At 39.3% G+C, this 22,369-nt stretch overlaps 3 protein-coding genes across 7 annotated transcripts in view; 2 read left to right on the forward strand and 1 right to left on the reverse strand.

Moving 5' to 3' along the window:
- ABCB11 (ATP binding cassette subfamily B member 11) overlaps positions 1–1,936 on the forward strand; it is a 45,547-nt gene extending 43,611 nt beyond the window's left edge. For 2 of the 5 annotated variants that reach the window (XM_082763995.1, XM_082763996.1), the window contains one exon: positions 415–1,936. In XM_082763995.1, the coding sequence (XP_082620121.1) occupies positions 415–615 (201 nt within the window). In that variant the 3' untranslated portion in view covers positions 616–1,936. The remainder of the gene's footprint in view (positions 1–414) is intronic. The other 3 variants (XM_082763998.1, XM_082763999.1, XM_082763997.1) reach the window with 2 other exon arrangements.
- A 180-nt stretch (positions 1,937–2,116) lies between these two features.
- On the reverse strand, positions 2,117–7,850 carry G6PC2 (glucose-6-phosphatase catalytic subunit 2). The gene is made up of 5 exons (XM_082764000.1): positions 7,582–7,850; positions 7,134–7,243; positions 6,211–6,322; positions 5,309–5,424; positions 2,117–4,088 (listed from the first exon to the last, which is right to left on the reverse strand). Exons 1-5 carry the CDS (start codon positions 7,797–7,799, stop codon positions 3,577–3,579), a joined length of 1,068 nt encoding a protein of 355 aa, XP_082620126.1. The 5' UTR covers positions 7,800–7,850; the 3' UTR covers positions 2,117–3,576.
- A 4,634-nt stretch (positions 7,851–12,484) lies between these two features.
- Positions 12,485–15,782, forward strand: SPC25 (SPC25 component of NDC80 kinetochore complex). Its single transcript, XM_082763916.1, has 6 exons — positions 12,485–12,680; positions 12,767–12,832; positions 13,606–13,752; positions 13,881–13,985; positions 14,521–14,619; positions 15,532–15,782. Exons 1-6 carry the CDS (start codon positions 12,527–12,529, stop codon positions 15,663–15,665), a joined length of 705 nt encoding a protein of 234 aa, XP_082620042.1. The 5' UTR covers positions 12,485–12,526; the 3' UTR covers positions 15,666–15,782.
- Positions 15,783–22,369: the final 6,587 nt, after the last annotated feature.

Consider the following 22,369-nt stretch of genomic DNA (forward strand, 5'->3'; position numbering starts at 1 on the left):
TCAAAGCATTCAGTGGGAATCTTCAATAAATACAGCTTTTGGACAGAAAAAACAAACACTGTGGGGCCTAAGAGCTTGGGCAATAGTTTGCATGGCTTGGTTACACTCAGATTAGACAAATGTTAGAAATTTAGAAGCATATCCAGGCTGAGCTAACTAACATTCAACGTGACAGCTGAAATACGCCTTCCTTACCGTTCAGTTTCTACTCCTTGGTATACTTATCTGCCCCTTCTTTGTACTGCTACTAGATTAAGTTCATGACCCAGCTAAGCACACCAATAACATAACCTTCAATTTAGCTTTGTAGTCACTTGTACAAGTATTGCACAATATAGTTAATGAGTTTGAAGCAATCAGCCTTCTCCAGCTCTGAGCCCCAACCTGATTTGCCATTCCCACTGTTGCCTTCAGACTGTACAAGCCGCACTGGATAAGGCCAGAGAAGGGCGTACCTGCATCGTCATTGCTCACCGCTTGTCCACAATCCAGAACGCTGACATCATCGCCGTGATGTCACAAGGAACCATCATCGAAAGGGGCACCCACGATGAACTGATGGCCATGGAAGGAGCGTATTATAAGCTTGTTACCACTGGAGCCCCGATTAGCTGAACTGCTGTGATACTAAGTTTCAGATTTATTTTTTTCTCTAAACAAATAGTCTGCAGGAGGTAGGCATATGTGGGTACCCCTTCGTGTCACAAAGCACTCTATGATAGAGTTACACGGTACGTTAAATGTATGTAGCTTTCTGGGTCAGGCACCTGTAGAGGACTACGCATAGGCTGATGCATGCAGGAAGCAGCTTAGCCCACTGCTAAGTGAAAAGGAAAGCAAGCCCAAAAATGAAAAGATCTTTGCTGAGCTGGGGAATTGCCACCACCCCCAAGTGAGACTGCACAGTCCTGTCCTTCCTCACAACTAGCCATCAAGGAAGACTCCAGTCTGGTGTTCTGGAAACTGCCACTTCTCTCTAGGTGAGCTGTATGAATAAAAAAACAATCCAAAGCATGATGAAGGTTCAAATATCTCCTAATGTTTGGCTCTGCAGAGGATTACAACAGCTACTTGTGCGAAACCTTGACCCTTCCCTGCCATGCCTATTTCAGCTGTATTGTTGGGGAAGGCTGGGTTTCCACTGCATGCAGTGCTAACATGCTGGAGCCCTCAGCTTGACATACCAGTAACCCTTCCAATAAAACCAGTAAGTACTCACAAAGAAGGCAGCAGCTTCACAACACTAAGGAAAGAAAAATCAAAGAGGAACAGAAAGCGGTAAGACTCAGTTCTCCTGCTCTCACCACTCAAAGGTGTCAAATAGATTTTAAAAATGAATAAATGCTTTAGTTAAGTCAATGTAAAATTCTACAGTTAATCAGCACAGTTATTTAACTCACTTCTGTTGAGATGGTGATGGATAATGTGTTTTCTGTGTTTTTCAGAAGGCATGATAATGCCTTCGGGAAGTATTTTCAGATACCATAAGTATAATCAATAAAAGTAAAAAAAAAAAAAAAAAAAAAAGCCTTAATTAGCTACTTGTTTATATTAGGCAGAGTTGATAAATACAACAACAGTTCATTCAAGAATAACAAAGATCAGGAATTACCTTTGACTGAAGCTTGTATCTGGAACAGTTTGTTTTAAGGTCTACTGCATGTTTCTCTGGAATATGTTACTGGGTATTGTCTGCTGGACAAGGGCCTCTTTCCTTTAGGAACTGGGAACTTGGAGACAAAGTCCAAATTACAGTACTAAAATTTAAATCATAATTTGCAGCAACAGATTGTTACTGTCAAAGTCATTCTGCAACTTACAAGGGGTGGTGGGGCAGTTTTCCCACTTTGTAACAAGCCACACCATAATGGAGTTTCTTACAAAACTGTGCAACTACTGTACCAACTGCTGAAACTCAAATAAAGCTGGAAGGGTGAAAACTTCATTAGGATCCATCTCTTAATTCCAGGCAACAAAAGACAAAACAATTTCAGCTTTGACACAATTTCAGTTATAGCATTTCTTTATCAGAACCTAGTGAAATCACATAATCAACATCAAAGTGCTATTTTTTTCTAAAGAAGCGTATTTAATCCTTAACTGAAAATGAGTAAGGAAGCTGCGTTGTTGGCTGTCTGCTTTAATCATTAGAGCCTGTTTCACGTTGGCACTGTTAGGTTAAAGATTGGACTAGATGATCTTACAGGTCGTTTCCAACCTCAATGATTCTGTTTGCCTCTAATTTATATCACGTGCATTCCCAAGGGCCAACCCAAAATTATTCACCTTGTTTTCCTAATTAAATGAGATTCTTCACATTTCTGTCATCCCAGCACTAATTGGAAGTCTAAAAGCAATAGTATGCTTACATCTTCTAAGCCTTGTTACCAGATCACACACAGACAGCCCTAATTACCCATATTGTTATAACCTTACATTGCACATATACTCAGTACTATAAGGAAAGTAGTGCTTAGAGATTGTGCAGTGAAAGAGAATATGCAACAATAGGTGCTAAATAATGAATAAAAAGGGAAAAATATCTAACTGTGTATATATTTAGAGCATTAGTTTTATATAACAAACATATTTAAAATATTAGTTACTCCTGTGCTTAAATAAACTAAGCATACAAGAATATAAATTTACAATGATTTACTCTGCAATTTCATTTTCTTGATTTACATAACCACTAACTGATTCAGGCTTGTGACTTTCAAACCGAGAGAATTAGACTAATTTACCTTTGCAGTACAGAAGCATGAACAACAATCTTGAGGGAATATGCCAAGATAATTTCACGATTGATAACTTTCTTCATTTGTTGTTCTGTATAGTAGAGGACTCAAATACTTTCCACATCATACACATGCATTTTTAACATCAAAGGTATAATAATTAGCATTCATGATTTATATGACATTTTTAAAAAGTAAAAATGAAAAAACCACAGTAATGCAATGATATATTCTACAGAGTCTAATTGAGACAAATTTAAATGTTTTTCCTCATCAGGCTTAATCAGAAGCTGTTTTACTCAGGAAGCTCAATAAGTTAAGCCTATAGAAAGCTTTTCTTATAATTACGTTGGCCTTTTTTTTCACAGTTCATAGGGCCAGCTGTACAGTTGTAGGTGGTATAATACTGTCACACCCTTAGCTAGCAGTTTAGCACACAGTATCTCTATAAAAAATCAAAAATATTGAATATCACTATATACAACTGAAGCACCATCTAGTTTGTGGACAGAACTAAAAGACCACCAAGTAGCTAAACAAAACTATTCAATTATACTTTAAAACTTCAGCATGACTCAGAGTATTGTTAGAAAACCATACTGCAGTATCCTTCATTACAATATTTCTAAGAATAAAGTCAGCAGCTACTTAATGTTTTTGAGCTGCCAAAGTCACTCCTGAATGTGCAGATGTTAGATACACTGGCTACTTACCAAGAACACATCAAAGATGCAGTGGCATCTCCCTTGGATAAAATGAGTTAGCAGAACTGTCTTTGCAGAGGGTTCTTGAACAGCTCATATCCATCCTTACATTGCCAACCATTTCGAAAACTTATCTAATTAAGTTTCTTTTCAGTTGTCCTCATTAATGAGTGGACACAGTATGGAACCAAGGCAACTACAGTCAGAGGCATAGCTGCACTCTTACAAAAAGAGAGAATGTAAAACAAACACTCAGTATGAGTAGGTATCTTAACAACGTTATACAGCTGCAGTGTTGCTAAAGAAGCAGCTATACACAATATGCGGAAGCTTATCTTACAGCTATTTTTACCTTTGCAGCTTGCGATGAACATTTCAGAATTAATACCGAGACCTAGGCCAAAGAGTGCACCTAAATTCCTCACCAGTCCAGCAAATGGAGTAGTGTCAATGTTTATCCAGTCTGGATTGGCACACCACTTCTTGGCCTTCGGAACAGACCATAACAAGTCAATATCAAGAAGCTTGAGGACTAGGTAAAACCCAAGGGCAAAGATGAAAAGAAACAGGTTTGTCTTGATGTACGTTCTCAGGCTTGCTGTCTGAATAGCAGGGGCATGCTCAAATGCTTCCGCCACAAGTATGCCTGTGGATTACAAAGTCAGTGTTACAGTGAACAACACGCTTACATGTTGAAGAAGCACTTTTTACACTGCCTGTGTAGAATTTGACTTTTGAAGACAGAATATACATACATGCAAATATACATGCATATATATATACACGCACAGAATTAACCAGTCCTGTGGTACACGCACACACAAGTCTCCCACTCATACCTGATAAATTGAAAAAGAAAAAACATAAAATGCCAAACACTGCGTGTTCTGTATCTGAGACATGCCTTAGGCTTGACTGTATCTCCCAGATGACACCCTATCAAATATGGGATGTAAACTAGAACATTCCTTTTCTAGAAAAGTCCTCTGCTCAAAGGCTGGCCTCAGCAATGCACCTTTCAATACCAGTTCCCACACAGGCTTTAAGCATTGAAGGAAAAGCCACAGAATGCAACTATACTCTTTCTTATTCATTTTATCCTGGTTGTGAAAAGGGACGGCTGGACTGCAAGCTGTTAACAGTGCTGCACAGCCTTCTCTGCATACGTTAAAGAGAATGGGAGCAGACAGCCCCTACTCCATGCTCTGGTCACCCTCCTCAAGATCTGAGAGATACTAGAGATACTGTTCATCGTTTGAACATGCCAGATACCAATCTGAAACATACAAATAAAAACAACAAACATCACCCCCACATACTTAATCTTCCTAAATTCCCCTGGGGAGTTTGTACTGCTGACAGCTTTTTCTCAGTTCTGCCCCAGATCTCTGGCCCAACTGCATACATACTGGTTTGCCTCGGACCCCACTTGAAATGAACAGCAACAAATAAATTCCTCCTGAGAGGAAAGTAGAGCCATATAGGAGCTATTTCCTCCCTGCTACCTTCCACCCAGGCAGCACAGATGAAGATCAGATGTAGCCAGTACAAAAACTATAGTGCTAGCCTGTATCAGTAAACACTGTGTAGCATATTGCCTGTGGCAATAATGCAGTTGGAGTTGGCTGTCATCTGGAGCAGGTCTCGCCTCCTGTGTGAGTCACAGACATCAGATACAAACTGTCTTGCAAGTACGGAAGGCAATTACAAGACAGACTGTCAGCAAACCTTGATCTTCCAGAGTGCAGAGCACCACTGCAGCTGCAGGTTGAGTAGCACTACTGAAAATCTTTTTAACATATCATATTTCAGGATGTTTAGATTTTGCATATATAATGAAAAAAATAGTAAAATTAGCAACATTACCGGCAAATACTCCGAGAATAACTTGATGAGGGAAATGTGTTGCTATGAATACTCTTGAGATGCACACACTGATCTGGATAATCCAAAAAATACTCCAGAGTAATGACCATGTCAGTCTGAAAGGGAAAATGAAGATGCTTAAAAATTGAGATATTTCACATAGTAATTTACAACACGCCTGGTTGTATTGGGCTCATATTTTTCCCAAGCAGAGGTTTACAAGCGGAAAAGTTTAGAATCATAGGATCAAAGAGTAAAGTCAGTACTAAAATACTAGTGAGAGAGGTTGTTCTTGCAGCTACATCCAGTGATGAAAGGCATCAGTGGCAAGTTAAATTAGCACTTTGAACATATTTAGCATCATGACAGCATATTTAAACACAAAAGATCATTATTTTGATGACAAAATCCACATAACATGGGAACAATCTCATAAAGCTTGGAAAGTACAACCAAAGTAATTAAAAGGCTTCCCTGCAGAGCTGAATAACATGGTACACTGAACTCTGCCAGTATTTTGTGTTTCCTTTAAAACGGATCAATGACTGATCAAAGCAGTAAATTTATGTACTAACCAAAAGATAAAATATTTTGAATTATATTAAATGTTTTTACATATCTGACACAAAAGACCTGACAGTCCTTAATAGAAGCTGAATCACAGATACCGTGATGCAATAACCCTAAGTTAATAAACACCAACATATAGAAATGCACAAATCTTCTTAATATTATTTGACTTCAGTTGAAGTAAACCATAATAAAGTTGTTTTTTTTTTTTTTGTTTGCTTGTTTTTACAAACTGGATAAAACTGACTGAATATGTTGTTAAAATGAGCCCGTTAAAAACATAACATGCAAATAAACATCAGAATGAATTACAATAACAGAGAGATGCTGACCTGTGAAGGGTAACTGCTGATTTGTCCTTCCACCTTACTGTGTAGCTAAGTGCTGCTGTTACCATTACATACCAGACACAGGAGGATCCCATGGCATGCCCAGATGGGCTTCCTAATAAAGACAAAAAGGAAAAGTTCAAGCTAAAAATGACAACTATAACTTTGGCATAAAGAAAATACCCACTGTCAGTTACTCAGGCAGCTAATCATTTAGGGGAGGGGTTAAAGGTTAACAAAACCTCAAAGGATGTTGTCAGTTACATCTCAAAAGTTTAATTTCTTAATTTTTCAGAAAACTCATCTATACAGATTCCAGAACTTTAGCCAGAAATCAAGTAGGTAACAGTTTACCCATATTGGGGTGAGCTGGTATCTTGACCAGAAAGCATACTATTTTTCCATGACTTAGACTTTAATTATGATTAAAAAACAGAGCATCAAGTTATTAGTTGAATACTGATGTATTTACAACGTTGTCATATTGGTACAGGTTTAGTTGCCCATAAATTTTTCCCCAGAGAGTCAGAGAAGCATTAAAAAATATGGGATGACATATTTGAGTAATGTGTATTTCTCCTGCAGGAACATGCTTACAGGGAATGTGTCAAACTGCTGTATTTCTGTCATATTCCTCAATGTATGGCATACCTCAGCTACTCGTGGTTAAATACATCTCCATCAATTTGAGTGGCCACAAGTCTAATTTAACAAATACTCATGCTGAAACCTGCGATGTTATTCTGACATCTTGTTTCTATAAACACCAGAACCCCCTCAGGGCTGTAGCATACAACATACAAGTTACATATGCATAGGCCACCTCAAAATTTCTACATCATACAAAAGCATCATAAGTCACATCCTCTCCCCCCTCCAGAAAACATTGTGTTAAATGTATCAATGTGATCTCCAACATTTCTTACCTGGTCCAGTTTCACATGTTATAGGAAACTGTTCAAGGCATGGACTTGACTGATTGGGATAAATCACTGTTTCGTGCACCCACCAGTATGGACGATGACCAAATAAAATCCTAATAATAATTAAAAAAAAAAAAAAAAGTGAAATGAAGCAAAGATGCAATAAAAATATTTTTATATAAGAACACCTCCACAAAGCATGATAAATAAACTTACAATGAATACAAAGAACTATGCTGCCAAAATTATTCCATAATAGTGCTATAGGTTCCTCTTGTCTTATCAAAATTTAATTTCAAACACACCTTAAATAACTTCAGTATGAATTCCTAGTTTAGGAGTACAAGGAAAGTCTACCACTACACCGTTTGCAGAATGTTTTCTAAACTTGAGGAACATGCAGTAACCATCATTAGAAATAGCAAATTTTACAATAAACATGACTTCTTACCATTTAAATATGAGGTTGAACCAATCACCAATGACAGCCACCCATATCATTTTAGTACCAACCACTTGGTTGAGTTGAAACCAGAGAGGAAAATAAATTGAAAATATATTGCGAGGATCTCCAACATGTGACATAAAATTAAGAAAATCCTGATAAGCCCTGTAGTCCCTCTGTAAATGCTGAATGATAAGCACGCCATTGCTATGAAGGAGATCCATCTTAATTGGTTAGACTGTACTTGAAATATAGCAAAGTTCCTTTAAGTTTAAGTTTCTAGGGAGAACGAGAACCATGGAAGGGAACTATTAAAAAGTGAGAGAAGGTGATTGACGTTGCCTTTATATCGTATCGGTGGGGTGTACCCAGCCATTCCTGGAACACGTGGCTCCAAATCTCCAGGAAAGCACATGAGTCTGTTAGCACTGGAAAGCTTTTCTGTTTGCAAATTTTAATTGGAGGAAACTAAGTGAAGTACATGCTGGTCAGCAGCAAATTGTGGGGAAAGTTTTGTGGAAACACAATGCGTGACTTATGCAATCCTTTGTGTGAACAGTTGGAACATGTTTGCTTGAATTTTTTCACAGTTCATTTCTCTGCAGGATGGACATTAGTAGTGTGTATACTTCATTAAGTGTTGCCTCTATAAAGGATAGAAAGAATACACAAATGATTGGTCTCTGCAGAACTGTCATTAAAGCTGTTCATTTCAGTTTGAAACTGAATTTGGCAACTATTCTGTTTGTGCACAACACATTTTCAGTCCAGGAAAATACAGCCATCATCCATACATTAATGATTCTGTTGGACACTAGATCCACTCTTAAAGCAGTTTTCTCAAAGCACAAAAAAGCAACCATTTCCTTTGTACAAGAGGCCACGTTAATCAGGGCACACTGCAGATGAAGCTTTGTCTCAGAATCATCTCACGCAGCATCACCAGCCTTGCACATTGCTTACACCATGGGGGTGCTGCACACCTCTGCCAGGAGGAGCTGAAGCCTGACCCCTTCTTGGTGCCCAGCCCAGCAGAAATGAGACCTTTGCCAAATGGGTGGCTGGCAGTGCTTTCCTGTAGTATTTCGATGGGAAGCCCTTGGCTTCTTCTGGATGAATGGCCAAGAGGAGGGGCAGATTCTTCCAGACACTGGGATTTTAAGAGTACACAGCAAATAATGTATTAGCGCATCAGACCTAGCAACTTTAATATTAATAACTGCAGCATAGGAAAAGATCGTGTTCACCTGGGAGGTGGCTACAGAAGAAACGCTTTTCCCAGAGATTAAATGGATGCCAAAAGTCTGACGATACTCTTGTCTGACAGGCAGTCCTATGCAAGGGAACAAGCAGAGTTCTGTATCTGGCTCTAATATTCAGGCCTATCTTCCATTAAAGGTATCCTGTGCTTCTGAAACAACCACAAGCAGAAAACAAGCAGCTGTACACAGTCACCAAGCACTTCCCTGCCACTTTCTGCGTGGCGCCCAGGCTGAACAGCACAAGCCGCACCGACAGAGATGCGGGCTGCCTCACCGCCTTTGCTGAGGAGAGACTCAACAGCTTAACGCAGCTTGATGATGTGTAGTCAGGGAAGTCACACGGAAACCCAAAGCAGAATCAACAAATAAGGCGTGATAATTGAATGGACTTAGGAGACCTCTCTTCTGACACAGTATCACCTTTACCTAGCTATTAATAGTCTGCTTTTAGAAACATCTTAGCAGATGTAAATCCTATACTGTTTACTGCTATCACTCGCAGCAAGCCATGAAGAAGACCTTAAAGTTAAAAAAAAAAAAGATTTAAAATTCCACGGACTGTTTCTGAAATAACTACCAAAATACTTTTCTGTACGTTGAACAAATATCCACCTCAATACGTGTCCCTTCATTTCATAGAAAACCTTCTTAAAAACTAAATTTCAGTATACTTCAACATAAATATTTCCTAGCTTTCTGGCTGCAGATCTTTGGGGAGGTTTGTCTCTTGCCAAGCCCTACAGCTTAGTACTCCTCAGGGTGCCCAGGATGGGGCCACGCAAATGATCTGGTAGGACCTAACTTTCCCAATAAGTGATTTCTTCAGAAACATCTTTCCCACATAGCTTTTCGCATGTTAGTACTAGAGGAAATGCCCCTTTGCTACAAATTTAAAGCATTCCTCCTTTAAAGATCAGTAGAATTTATAACAACAACAACAATCACTCTTTTGTACATATCTGGGTTTAGTGTGTAAAAGAAGTGGAGAACCTGAAGCTTTCATCTACTTTTCAGTCTAGTTTATAAATAATTAGCTCTAAGCATTCATGTAAATATCAAGTCAGTGGCTGAGTAACAGCTATCTTATTTATAGTACTTATTTAAGACAGCAACTGTAATAAGGTAAATAATTATTGCTCTATTAGGAAAAATTATTTTGCAGTAAGTTTCCATCAAGGTACAATGCAATGTCCTCTGAAGAGAGCACCAACAGAAGAGGTCACCTTCTAGTCTCTCTCGTACAAGACGTGCAGGACCATTTCAGTAACTTGTTTGCATTATTTCTGAATATTAAAAAGTCCACCCCTGGCTAGCACTGGGACAGTGCTGCATCTGCTCAGGCTGAATCCTCCTTCTCAGACTGAACCATTCAGGCACACTTTGGTGCCCCCAAAATGTGGTAGATGTAATCTTGGAAGGCATGTCTTGGCAACACCTCAGTAAAGTAACCTTTTAATACCAACGTCCTGATATTAATTTTCATTGCAAATATTTTGCTGCTGATTCATACACTGCTAATTATCCTACTGCTTAGACAGATAAGCACCTTAGACATAATCAAGACAGAATTATGCTGTTAACAGCTAGCAGCAAACATAAGCTTTAATTTTCTCCTATTTCTTCTGCCTGTTTCAGCAGCACGTACTTCTTGGACATACAGTCATGTTTACAAAAATATTTTAAAAATAAATAAACCCACAATCGACAAATAAAGCAAGAAGGAAGTTTTTGGAATAGATGAGAAGGTTTGTATGAGTGAGGCAGTACAAGCAATGTTCTCATCTGCCTGCCCCGCTCTGGGTCCTGCCTCATCCTGCAGGCAATCAACAGCTGACATGTCATCCGCTGTCCTGCATGTGATATTTGGCAATCTATAAAATTCTGATACTAAAGCTCTTTTTAACTTCAGTGACGAGCAAAGAAAAGATGCAGAAACATGCGTGGAAATACTGTATTTAAGAACTTGTTTCAACTCCAACAGTTGAGAACTGCTTCCTCAATAGGCTTTTACTCCCTACTTTTCTACACAGAGCACTGCAAAATGCATCTGTAATACCTGTAGTCTTTCTAAGTCACTTGAGATATATAAGAAATAAAACTATTTGCCATTTTTAAGCAAGTAGAAATGTAAGAAACACCAGTGATCTGTATAAAATAGTCAGGAAGTGCATGCATTAAGTTTTTAATCAAAGCTTTTGATTTGTTTGTGGTCTTTACACAATCCAAGACCAGTGCTTGGTCTCTACATGAGCAAATGAGCTCCTTGTGCAATGCATAACCCTTTAAAATCACACCTGTTCACATAAAGAGTTTTTAATTTATTGATAGCTTCTCAGTTTATTTTCCAAGACATGTAAAAACAGAGACTCTCTGTATTCTTGGTAATAATAACATAGAATCAAAAATCACACTGATTAACCACAGAAGGGAGGACAGGATGTTTGTATCTCCTTTACACCTACACATCAGAGCAGGTGTTACATAACCCATGTCAGACGTTGCTAAGCAAATGTTTGCAAGGGAAGGAAAAACCATCAAAGTAAACACTTTCTAAAATGCTGTTAATGGCGTCCTATGTACTGGGTCTAGCTTTCTGCTGCATTATGTTTAGTTAATTGAACAATAACATTGATTTCCACATCAGTGTTTTCATTGGCACTGGACCAGCTACAAGGACTAACTAGCAATTTAGTCAGTTCACAAGTAAACACCGTATACAACAACAGACAACTATTTTCTTAGGAATGAACATTTTCCAAATAGAACCCCTGAGACGATGTAACTTAATTATATATTTAAAAAGAGAGGTATTTAGGAAGCTCTTACTTTCTTTCCACATTTCAGGCCTTCCGGCAGTGCTCACCAGCCCCATACTGCCCTAGCGGAGGTCAGACTGCTCTGCGGCTAGGCTGACCCGGGGAGCTTTAAGCAAATGCTAATGTGAACCAGCTGCTTTCTCTTGGTCAGCCGCCTTCATCTAATCAGTCCTCGTTAGTAGTAGTTACAAGGAAATTACTAGAATAATGAATGGTTTCAGAGCGATCCTCAAAGCTGCATTAAGTCTATGCTATGCTGAGATCACCTGAGTAACACCTGAGCAAGCTGAAGCCAGCAATTCGCTAGCTGTGGGCACAGACGCTGAGCAGCCTCCCTGACGAGCTGAGGGCTGCCACCTGGGGTCACAGCTGGTGCCTGCCCCAGCCCTGCGCCGTCCCAGGGTGCGGGGGGGGGCGGGCAGTGCTGCTGCGCCGCGCTCCTGAGGCGGCTCGGGCAGCTGCAGGCCGCCCGGGAGAGCCCCAGCCCGCGCCTCACCGCTGGGCCGCCCCGGGGACAGGCTGCGGGACAGGGACGGCAGCTCCACCGCCTCGGCGCCCCACCACCACCTCACCGCCCCCTCTGCCTGCCCTGACAGGGCGGCTCCGCCCGGGCGGCCTCCGTGTGGCGGGGCGGGGCGGGACCGGCCCCTCACGGCCCCTCACAGCCGTTACCGCCTCGGCGGCTCCCAACGGGCGACTGCAGCTTGAGCCAATCAGCGGCGGGCTTGTTGTAAGGCGGGCGAGAGCGTCGGCCAGTGGGAGAGCGGCCGTTGGGCGGGCGGGAAGGCGGCGGCGGTTTGAAGGCGGCTGCGGCCCGGCGGAGGAGCCCGGCGGAGGAGCCCGGCTGTGGCCTGCAGCCGCTGCCCCGTGACCATGGCCACCGTAAAGGCAGAGGACGAAATAACGCTCGTTGAGAGGGAAATGAAGGAGTTCTGGGCCGAGCTGAAGGGCGTTTACGGCACGGAGCAGCTGCAGCAGACCCTAGCGCTGAGGGACTCGTGCAAGGAGTCCCTGAAGGTGCTCTCGGGTGAGGAGGCGGCGCGGTCCTTGCACCCCCGCTTTCTCTAAGCCATCCCCAGGCTTCTTCGGGTAACAAGTCTCTTGTCCTTACAGAGAAATGGGCCAAGAAGCTGAAAGAAGGGGACCTGATGATTGATAAAATTCAGGAGTATAGAAACGGTACGGTGCTTTACTTACTATGTAGTACTTCTAAAATTAACAACGCAGCTAAATAACGTTTAACTTCCCTTTTAAAAGGTAACCTGTGAAGTCAGAACGAAGATAGAACACAAACCAAACATGCAGTTACAGGATGCAAACTGCAAGTCAAAAGCAACTTGCTGGAGAATTTCACTGATGACACAAAAGGATAAAGATTTGTTAAAAGTTTTCTCTGTAGCATTCTTGGTGCTGAAGAATGAATAAGTGATTAAAACAACAAAGTACCAGAACTTGCTGACTGCAATAGAAAAATTGTTACTTAGTAAAATATTGCAAACTGTTAGTTAAATGTTGTGAGGTTAGTTACGTCTCCTGCATGATAAAAACAGAATACGGTCAGCTTATCAGTCCAGGATTAACTGCTCTGAATTCCGTAACTGAACTTCAGAATCTCAAGTAAATATAGTTGCCACATGGAATATCAGTCAGCATTACCATTCTGTACTTTTTGTCAATTTGTCTCTGAACAAGATCAACCGTCCTTGTGCTTTGAAGATACGAGTTGTGTCTGGCAGCAGAAACAGACTGCATGTGATACAGACAGTATCAGAGGAGCTGCTGACTTCATAGCTTTACTTCTGAGTAACTTTTACTTCATCCTGATACTTGATGCTTACAGTATGCACTTCATTAGATCTTATTCAGTCACCTCAAACTGTATAGATGAGTGCTAACTAGTGGGAGCCTAATTCATCAGCTGTAAATGTTCATATTTTCTTGCTTCCTTTCAGAGATTCTTCAGCAGAATAAACACATATCAGAAAATCAAGAGCAGTTGACAGAAATAAAATCTAACCTAAACCATGAAGAAGAGCAAAAGAAGGAGTTGACTGACAGTATCCAAGAACTTAAAGAAGAGTTGATGAAGAAAAAGGAAGGTGAGAGTTTTTAATTAGAGGAGGAAGTGTTTTTATCGCTTGCTCTTGATGGGCTTTACTACTGTTTATTTTTTTCTTGTGCTTTACTGATTTTTACTTGGTACTTCTTGTGGCTTTTAAAATCCTAGTGGTATCATCTAAAAACAAGGCCGCTAAGGAGAGAGTGGAACGACTTTGCAAGTCTAAAGAGTTGTTTGAAGAGCGGCTTGGATTGGAAATACGTAGAATTCATGGTATGTTCCTGCAGTTTCTTTAGTTCCATATGCAGTGATACAATGTGGTTTATGCTGAATTATGTAGCAAAGGATGTAGCAGCTCATGCAACTGAAGAATTGCCTTGGAGGTACATCTACTCTGCAGTAGACTAGTGTATTACATTGAGTCATCTTCCTCTCAATTACACACTCGCTGACCATGAGTGCTGGTTGATTAGCAGCCATAGTCTTGGCCTTGGACTGTGGCTCTTGCTCACAGCTGCTTTTGTTACTGAAGAGCAGTTCAGATGTCTTTGCAAATCTGAGGAAGATAATGGTTGGTAACTTTGCCAACTCCAAGTAAGTTATTCCCACTCCTTAGCTCAGATATTACCGTTGTTCCTCAAATGGCAGAAGATGGTATATTAAAACATATTTGTCTTGTAAAGAAAACAAGTTTACTGAATTTGCAAGTATTGTAAGCATTAATTAAAACAATGTAATATTGTGATTTTTATTCATCACTGTGACTATTAAGTGAAGCGTTAATGAATTCTGTTTGTATTTGCTTTAGATGAACAGTTACAGTTTATATTCAGACATATTGACCACAAAGATCCTGACAAGCCGTATGTGTTTACCCTTTCCATAAATGACCAAGGAGATTATGAAGGTACGTGGACTTTAAATTTGTAAATAAGAGGACAGAATCTGATCTCTATATTTGGAAAAAAAAATTGTCATCTTTGTCTTCTAATTTATGCATGGAAAACTTTGCAGCATTAATATACCTTAATATAGTTTCTCTTGTTTATATGAAAACATACACTCCTCCGTTTATGGAATTGCTGTTTGCTGCTTTGCTTGGTACAAAGTAGAGAGATACAGGGACAGATACTTGTTGCCTCTTACTCTTACGCAAGAATACACCTGTCTATGCTGACAGGTGTATTTCAATCTGCTCGAGAAGCCAATAGGAGAGAAAAAAATTTGTTCCCCACTATTGATTCCCTACTATTGTGTGATATAGGAGAAGGATTGAAACTAGAAATGCAGAATTCCTCTTTGCAGAGATACAGCCTTCCAGATCTTAACTCAAGATAGCAAAGACCAGCAGCAGTAACTTGAGTACTGTGCTGAGTTGCTTCTAGAAGAATACTCCAGACTCTGCTATGCCTCTAGGTATGGACACAGCAGACTGCACTTTTTACTAATTCAAGTCTAAATGGGGCTGAAATAAAAAGTTTATCACATGCTGGGCTACATCAATTTTCAGTCTTCACACCTGCAGAGCAACAAAAATGTTTAGGAATGTGTCTCAGTTTTTGAGTTAGGCTGAGAACTGCTCTAACAGCTGAAGTAGGAGCACAACACTGAGTGGGAGGACTGAAAAACAAAAAGAATTGTATGCTCTTTTGAGGCTTTGTCTTCACTGAAGGAAAATAATTTAATAGATTACTCAAAAATAATGACAAACTAAAACATACAAATATAGCAGACGACATTATATTTCATAGGCCCAGAAAAAAACACTAATAGTGAATTTTTTGTAAGTCTAATTTTTTTAAATTTTTGTCATTTTTAGTGACTTCCTGTACTCCTCCTCTGGATTGTATAGCAGAGTTCCAGCAGAAAGTGAGAGAAACTAACAACTTTTCTGCATTTGTTGCCAATATCAGAAAGGCTTTCACTGCTTTATCTTATAAACAGTCCGCCTAAACTTAGCTTATGAATCTGTTCCTAGCTATAGAGCGCTTCTTATTTTTCCTTTGTGTATTGTGTAAGTATCTATTTATTCATGTCTTACTCTAATCTTTAAATAAAGAAAAATAATGAAAACCATGTTTTAGTCCACTATCATCTAGAGGCATTTTTGATCATTCTTGGAACAACATTATAATCAACTGCTTACCTGAGTGGCTCCAGACATGTAAATGTAAATCCAGTAGCAAGTAGCTAAATTTTGATTTAAGGCCTTTGTTTCATGAGTTCTCAAACATGGTTAGCATAGTATTTCTGTTCATATTGTTAGACAGTCAGCCCAAAAGTGGAAGCCCAAGGAGCAGGGATGTGGGAGGTGAGTGGGGTTGTTGCACAATGTTAAAAAAACAAAAAACAAAACAAAACAACAAACAACAAACAACAACAAACCAAACCAACACAAACCAAACCTTTGTACTAGCCATAACTATTTTTGAAAAATACATCTTTTTCTGAAACATGAGAGCCAGATTACCCTCTTACTTTCTACAGGTGGTAGGAAAATACTTGGTAGCTAACTTTTTTTTTTTTTTCCTTATGCTTCTGCTGCATTTATTTATCCTTTTTGAAGCCTGGTTTTATATTTATGGTCTTTAGTGTATGATACAAAATAGGTTTTACCTATTATATTACATATTAAAAATTGTCGGTCTTCTATTTACTAACGGAATTAGAGCAGCCCTCATTGTTCATGCTTCACATGTATAATCTTATGCTGGGGGTAGGGGAAAAGCCACACAACCGAACCCTATTTCTATGTCTTCCTCATCTTACACTTGACCACCTAAGTCTGGTGCTGCTTACTCTTTTTAACACTTAAGAACATTGCCCACTCTCATGAGAACTGTATTTTAAATCACCTAGCTTGTAAGAAGCAAAACAGTGCTACCAGTTATCTAACAGCTGCTGTATGGAAGCAAAACATCCAGCAGGATGCAGCCACCTCACTTCAATGTTTTCAAAGGGAACTTTTATGCATTAGGGCTGTACATATTGCTTAGATGCACTATAGCATATCTCATTTGACTGTCATCTTCAGAGGGTAGAAAAATTACTGAAACATGCTCTGAGTAATAAGTAGAATAGACTTACTGCCTGTATCTTCTTTTCATCTGCCATCATTTCTCTTCACATTCATCCCGGGCATGAGTAGCTGGTTTATTGCTTCCAGCAAAGTTACTTTGCGAAGATTGCTGTGTACAGAACATAAAATATGTGACAACCACGGCATTGGAATTTACATGATTAAGAAATTACTTGCTCAAAAAGATGATGTGCCTGGTTATAAATATTCTGCACATACTCCTAAAGCAAGCCTCAACATTTAAAATGTTTATCGTGTAATTTAAGCCTTTACAACCTCTTCTGGAGTTTGAATAATGAACCAAGGAAAATCAGATGCAGATCTTACTTCCTCTAGAAAAAAGCTAGGCATTCCAAAAGCAGATTAAAACTAGAAGCGTATACAATAGAATTGTTTCACTTATTACAATATATGAAGTAAAAACTAGCTTGTGAAATCCCTGAAACAGCCTTTATATTTGAAATTTTGTCTTTAAATTTTAAAACATTTGTGCTTTTACTGATTGCGCTTAGTGCGTACAAAACTTCACGCATGGGAATCTGGCAATTTGGAATTTTGTTTGTAAGGAAGTTGCACAAGACAGCTCATTCCAATAATAGAACTCGAATAATACTAACTCAACAGATGCAGTTGTTGGGACCCCCAAGTACTGAACAGCACTCAAACTGAAACATCCCAAAGAGGTTGTGGGACAAGCTCTTGAGCTTAAAAGCAAATGCAGTTTAGGGATTATGACACGCAGTTAAAAATCTCCCTCCAGCTGGTGCTAGTGCTCTATCTATTTAGCAGGATTGGGTTTATCTCAAGGCAGACATAAATATTATTTCAGTGAGGGTCAGAAAAGGCTTTTATTTTTTCATAAATCAATTTGCCCAGCCATGAAGGTTGCTTTCCCTTTCAGACTATTCACCTGTACTTAGCTACCATGCATTGGCCAGCAGCTACTGCTGACCACAGAGAAAACAGCTGGTAGACACCAGTGTGTATGCTCAGCTCCTCATCACATTTATTTCCCAATGTAATGCAAAAATCTGGAAAAAAAGGGCATTGAATTTACTAGGTATTGAAAATGCACTGTGAAGACAAAATAATGTTAAATATTAGTAATGTACAGAGTGCATTTAATCACAATCACTGTTTGTATGCTAGTTGAAGGTCAGATTTGAAAAGAAATTGAATTACTATAACGGTCATTCTGGCTAACAGAACAGTTTTATTACACACCTACTCAAGTAAAAGTGGAAGTGGCTATGCTGAGTATATCGACATTTTTTATAAACCCTCTTGCATGTTGCTAGATATTTTAAAAAGCAAAAGAACAAGTATTGGCTACACTTCTGAAAATTAAGAAAGACACAGAAGTTATGCTGAGTTTCTGTCATATTTCAATTGTTTTATATTACTTGTTATCTTTAATGCCTCTGTAAACTTTGTGCATTTATTGAGTACCCTGGAATTGTCTACATGAGTCCTGTCATAATACTGTAAAATCACTATGCAATCATTTGTGAGTGATTTATAACCTTTGTAAATCCCTGCTGAACTAGATATAACAAACACATACATACATAAATCATCTAATCCCACAGGCAGATTACAGTATGTTTTTTAACTGTGTGAATAAACTATACTAAGTAATTATAGTAATATCATTACGTTTTTAAAAGAAATAGTTGCAACCCAATTACATTAAGCTTTACTGCTGAAATAGGATTGTATACCTGAAAGGTGGGGGGAACAGCTTTGATTGCCAGACAGTGAGACTTCATTCTTCTTGTTACCCCTAATCAGTCTAACAATTATACACAGAAAGCATTTTAGAATCCTGAGCTTATAAACAAGTTGTTCCAGGAGACGCAGAGCTAACGAGGCCTGATTTCCTACAGATCTGTTTTTTTTTTTTTTCTTCCCTAAATGGTGCCATTCTTTTCACTGCAATATCTCAGCACTTTATAATCTACCTAGTAGATGGGGGCCCGCACCAGTCCTCAATTATGCTAGTTTATCATCTGTTTGGCTGCTACTGCTAAAACAGTATGATAATGGTTGCACTGTTTACCCTCCCTCAGTGCAGAGCATTGATTTGTGGTTCTCTCCTTTACCTGCTTGCTGATTTCTAATACACCGTTGAAACAGCAATAGCTGCAACACTATCTCGTTTTCAAATTTGGATTAAGAAGTTTGGATTCAAAAGTTTGCTACAAACAGTGTTTAATCATACAAGTGCATACTGTATTTTATATGATCTTATGTATATTTTAAAGTGCATATGCACTGAAATGAGAAATTGAAAGAAGATACAATTAGTTTTAATCCAATTTCCCTCCTTTTCAGTCACAGCATGTTGAACAATGCGAATTGCTATTGACTCACCTGTTGTTTTTTTGACTACACGGAAACATGCTTTTTGGCTTGACTCATTGAATTCTTTTGCACTGAGTACAGGATCATGGGCTCAGTTTTGCAATATCTTTTATCTTCTGCACCAGAGCTTCATCTGGAATAACTGGCTTGGCACAGAAACAGGTCTGTTGAACGAGTATCAACCATCTATTGCTACTGTTTTGATTAGAAGCGTGTTACGTTTACTTTACATCAATGACAATTATCATAAAGGATTCCAGGCATTTGAGACCAGTCTGCACACATCAACTTTCTGGCTAAGCAAGGAGAATGTAGAAGTGATAGAGGGGCAACCTTGTGGGAGGTGTACTAGCTAAGTTAAAGCACAATTCAAGTAAATGCTTATTTAGGTTAAAAATAAAAACAGGCAACTAATCTTACAAATGAAGCTAACAAGAAGGATACTTAGTTGTCTAACTCTATGTCTGACACAGCCCCATTAATGGAAAGACAATGCAGCAAACTGATAATTGCATTCTTTTAACATTAGCCACCAGTTATCAGCATGACTTACTGGTCTGTATTATCCTATACTTTGTGCAAAGGCAGAGAAGCCATCTGATAAAATCATGGAAAGAGGAAAACCTCTTCTGACATGCAGTCCTCCATGCTGTCATGTGCAACTCTGCAGCGATTATCCGGCATTTTAGGCTCCAGCCTTTTCTAAAGGTAGCCCATGATTCTGACAGTCTGCTTGGGACTGTTACAGTAGACACCACCTTTACTAAGTGCTCTGCTGACAGCATTGCAGTGAATCAAGAATACCAAAATTGCAGTTAATGTTTATGCAATTTACATGAGAAAGTTGGTTTACTTGCCTTAGCTGGTCTTGCTGAAGTTTCCCTCCACTATCATTTCTTGTCTGTAATGGCTGGTACAGAACAGGAAATCCAGAATATAAAGAAAGAGAACAGGATAACGAAAGAAGAAAGGGGAGCGAATATAGCACAGGATGGAGCAAAGGAATCCTAATTAAATGAACATACCCATGCTTTCTGAAAATATTCCAAAAGTCCTGGTCACACACAGTGCTGATCTTATTCCTCTGATCAGAAAATATACAGTACACAATCCATGACACTTTACTGTTGGCACCCACCACAGGGTAATATTTTTTCTAAGAACAGAACAAGTTCTTGTGCCATTGCTCTTGTGCATCTGCAAGCACAAGTAATTCTGCCCTTACTAAGAGAGGACTTTCAAATGAAGTATTTTTGTTACTTACTACAGTAATGGCATTAAGCAGAGACTCATCAACACGGAAAGTCTTTACATCCCGGGAGAAGTTTGAGGAGCCTATTCAAACCAGCAGAGTGGGTTAGCACAGAGGGGAGCCTGCAAAACATCAGTCCTTTTAACTGTATTTGACTAAATTTAACACTGATTTGGAAAGAAGTAAGGACAAAATTATTCCCAAGGTACAAAGGCATGCTTTCCTGTAGTAGAAAAGCAACTGTGGTATGTTCCCATGTATTGAGAATGTAGGGACACTGCCAAAAGTATTTCTGGGATTCTGAACTGTGTTCAAGTTCAAAAGAAAACCAAGAATGAGATGGATTTTGCATGACTTTGAGTTTGGCTGTAAACATGCCGGACACCTCTGTGACTTCCACTTGTAACAACCTTAGTATTTCCTATAAAGGATGTGTAGGAAGGTACACTTTGGCACATCCAATACACCGAATAAAATATGAAAGAATTGTAAGATGCAACTACTGTCATTATACACACAGAAGACTTAAGTGAATCCAAAGCTGTATAAAGATGTTGAATGATCAGCTCTAATATTAAGAAATGGCATGCAGTTACTTAGGAATGGATGTGGTTGCCCAATCATTTTGTTAAATTGCTAGCACTTAGTATACTTTACTAAGGTAAGAGAAGAAAACTAATCTATCAGCCTGTTCACTGGGACTTGAATGAATATGTTAAAGTTTGAGCACTGGCCCAGACTTTTGGGGAGTTACTACATCACCCCATTTATAATGGAGATGGATGTCATGCAACAGAGTTTTGAGAGTCTGAGCTCAAGTTACATTTGGCTGTAATATCAAGCATTAGAAATGTGCATCTAATCTTGTTTTGATTCAGCACTCATTCTATCCATATGGCAGCTGATAACGTCACAGTTAGCAACACATTTTTCTTCTTCCAGATAGCATTGTTCTAAGTTCTATGGTGGATACATGTCAGATCTCACAGCTGAGGTCTTATATAAGAATTCTCATATGCCAAACAGCTCAGTTTATGCTGGATGCTTGAACTACTTGAAAAAAAATGAGCCCAGAAATGGGACAGAAAGTTGCTAGATAAGTAGACACAGGAGGGTACTGATGCAATTTAATTAAAGAAGGATCACATTCCACCTCTGAATTTTAGGATTTTTAAGTGGGGAGATCGCAAGAAGTTGCCTAAATATGGCATGAAATGCTGTTGTCATGCAGTTGTATGGAAGCCTTACTCTGTCCTATTTTGGAAAGAGTCAAAATAAGCTGCATATATTTCTCTGTCTCTCAGCAGAGCATTGGCACAGTATAAGCTCTGGTTTTCCAGCCAGGTTCATATTGGTTGTTATGCAGTTTTTTTTCAGAGCATTAGTATTTCTGGTGAGACTTTAAATCCATTAGATAACTAGCCCTAATCAATTTATAAGTGTATTTATGGCCAGTGTGTATGTCCCACTCAAACGAGGCTGCCTGTCCTCTGCACTGCAGCAGCATTTCCTGCCAGCTCTTCTCATAGCTGTAGCAAACTTCTCTGCAATTTCTCTGTTTTATTCCTTATGACAGATGTGTGGACACTTGCTTAGATACCCAAGGCCAAATTCCCGGTTCAGTTTTGTGCTGGATACTTGGACTAGTTGCAGGAGTAGCATACACATTACTATAAAAGCTTAACAGTCAGCAATCTCAGTGGTTACAGACAAGTGTGCTGGGAATTTCAGCAAGAAGAGCATCTGTTCTTCCCGGACACCTTACTTACTGGGTTTAAGAGACACTCTTCTGATATTTCATCACTGTTCATGGGGAGAGCCAATGTGTTAAGAGTGTTAAAGTCCAGCTTAGGTACACCCCTAAGGAGTCTGTGAAGAGATCATGAAATGAAAGTACTGATCTCATTCCCAAGAAAATCATTCTCAGAATCAGCACTATCCTTTCCTCCTTTTTGAGTCTGG

The sequence above is a fragment of the Aythya marila genome, assembly GCF_965140915.1.
Source record: "Aythya marila genome assembly, chromosome: 6".
Taxonomy (NCBI): Eukaryota; Metazoa; Chordata; class Aves; order Anseriformes; family Anatidae; genus Aythya; species Aythya marila.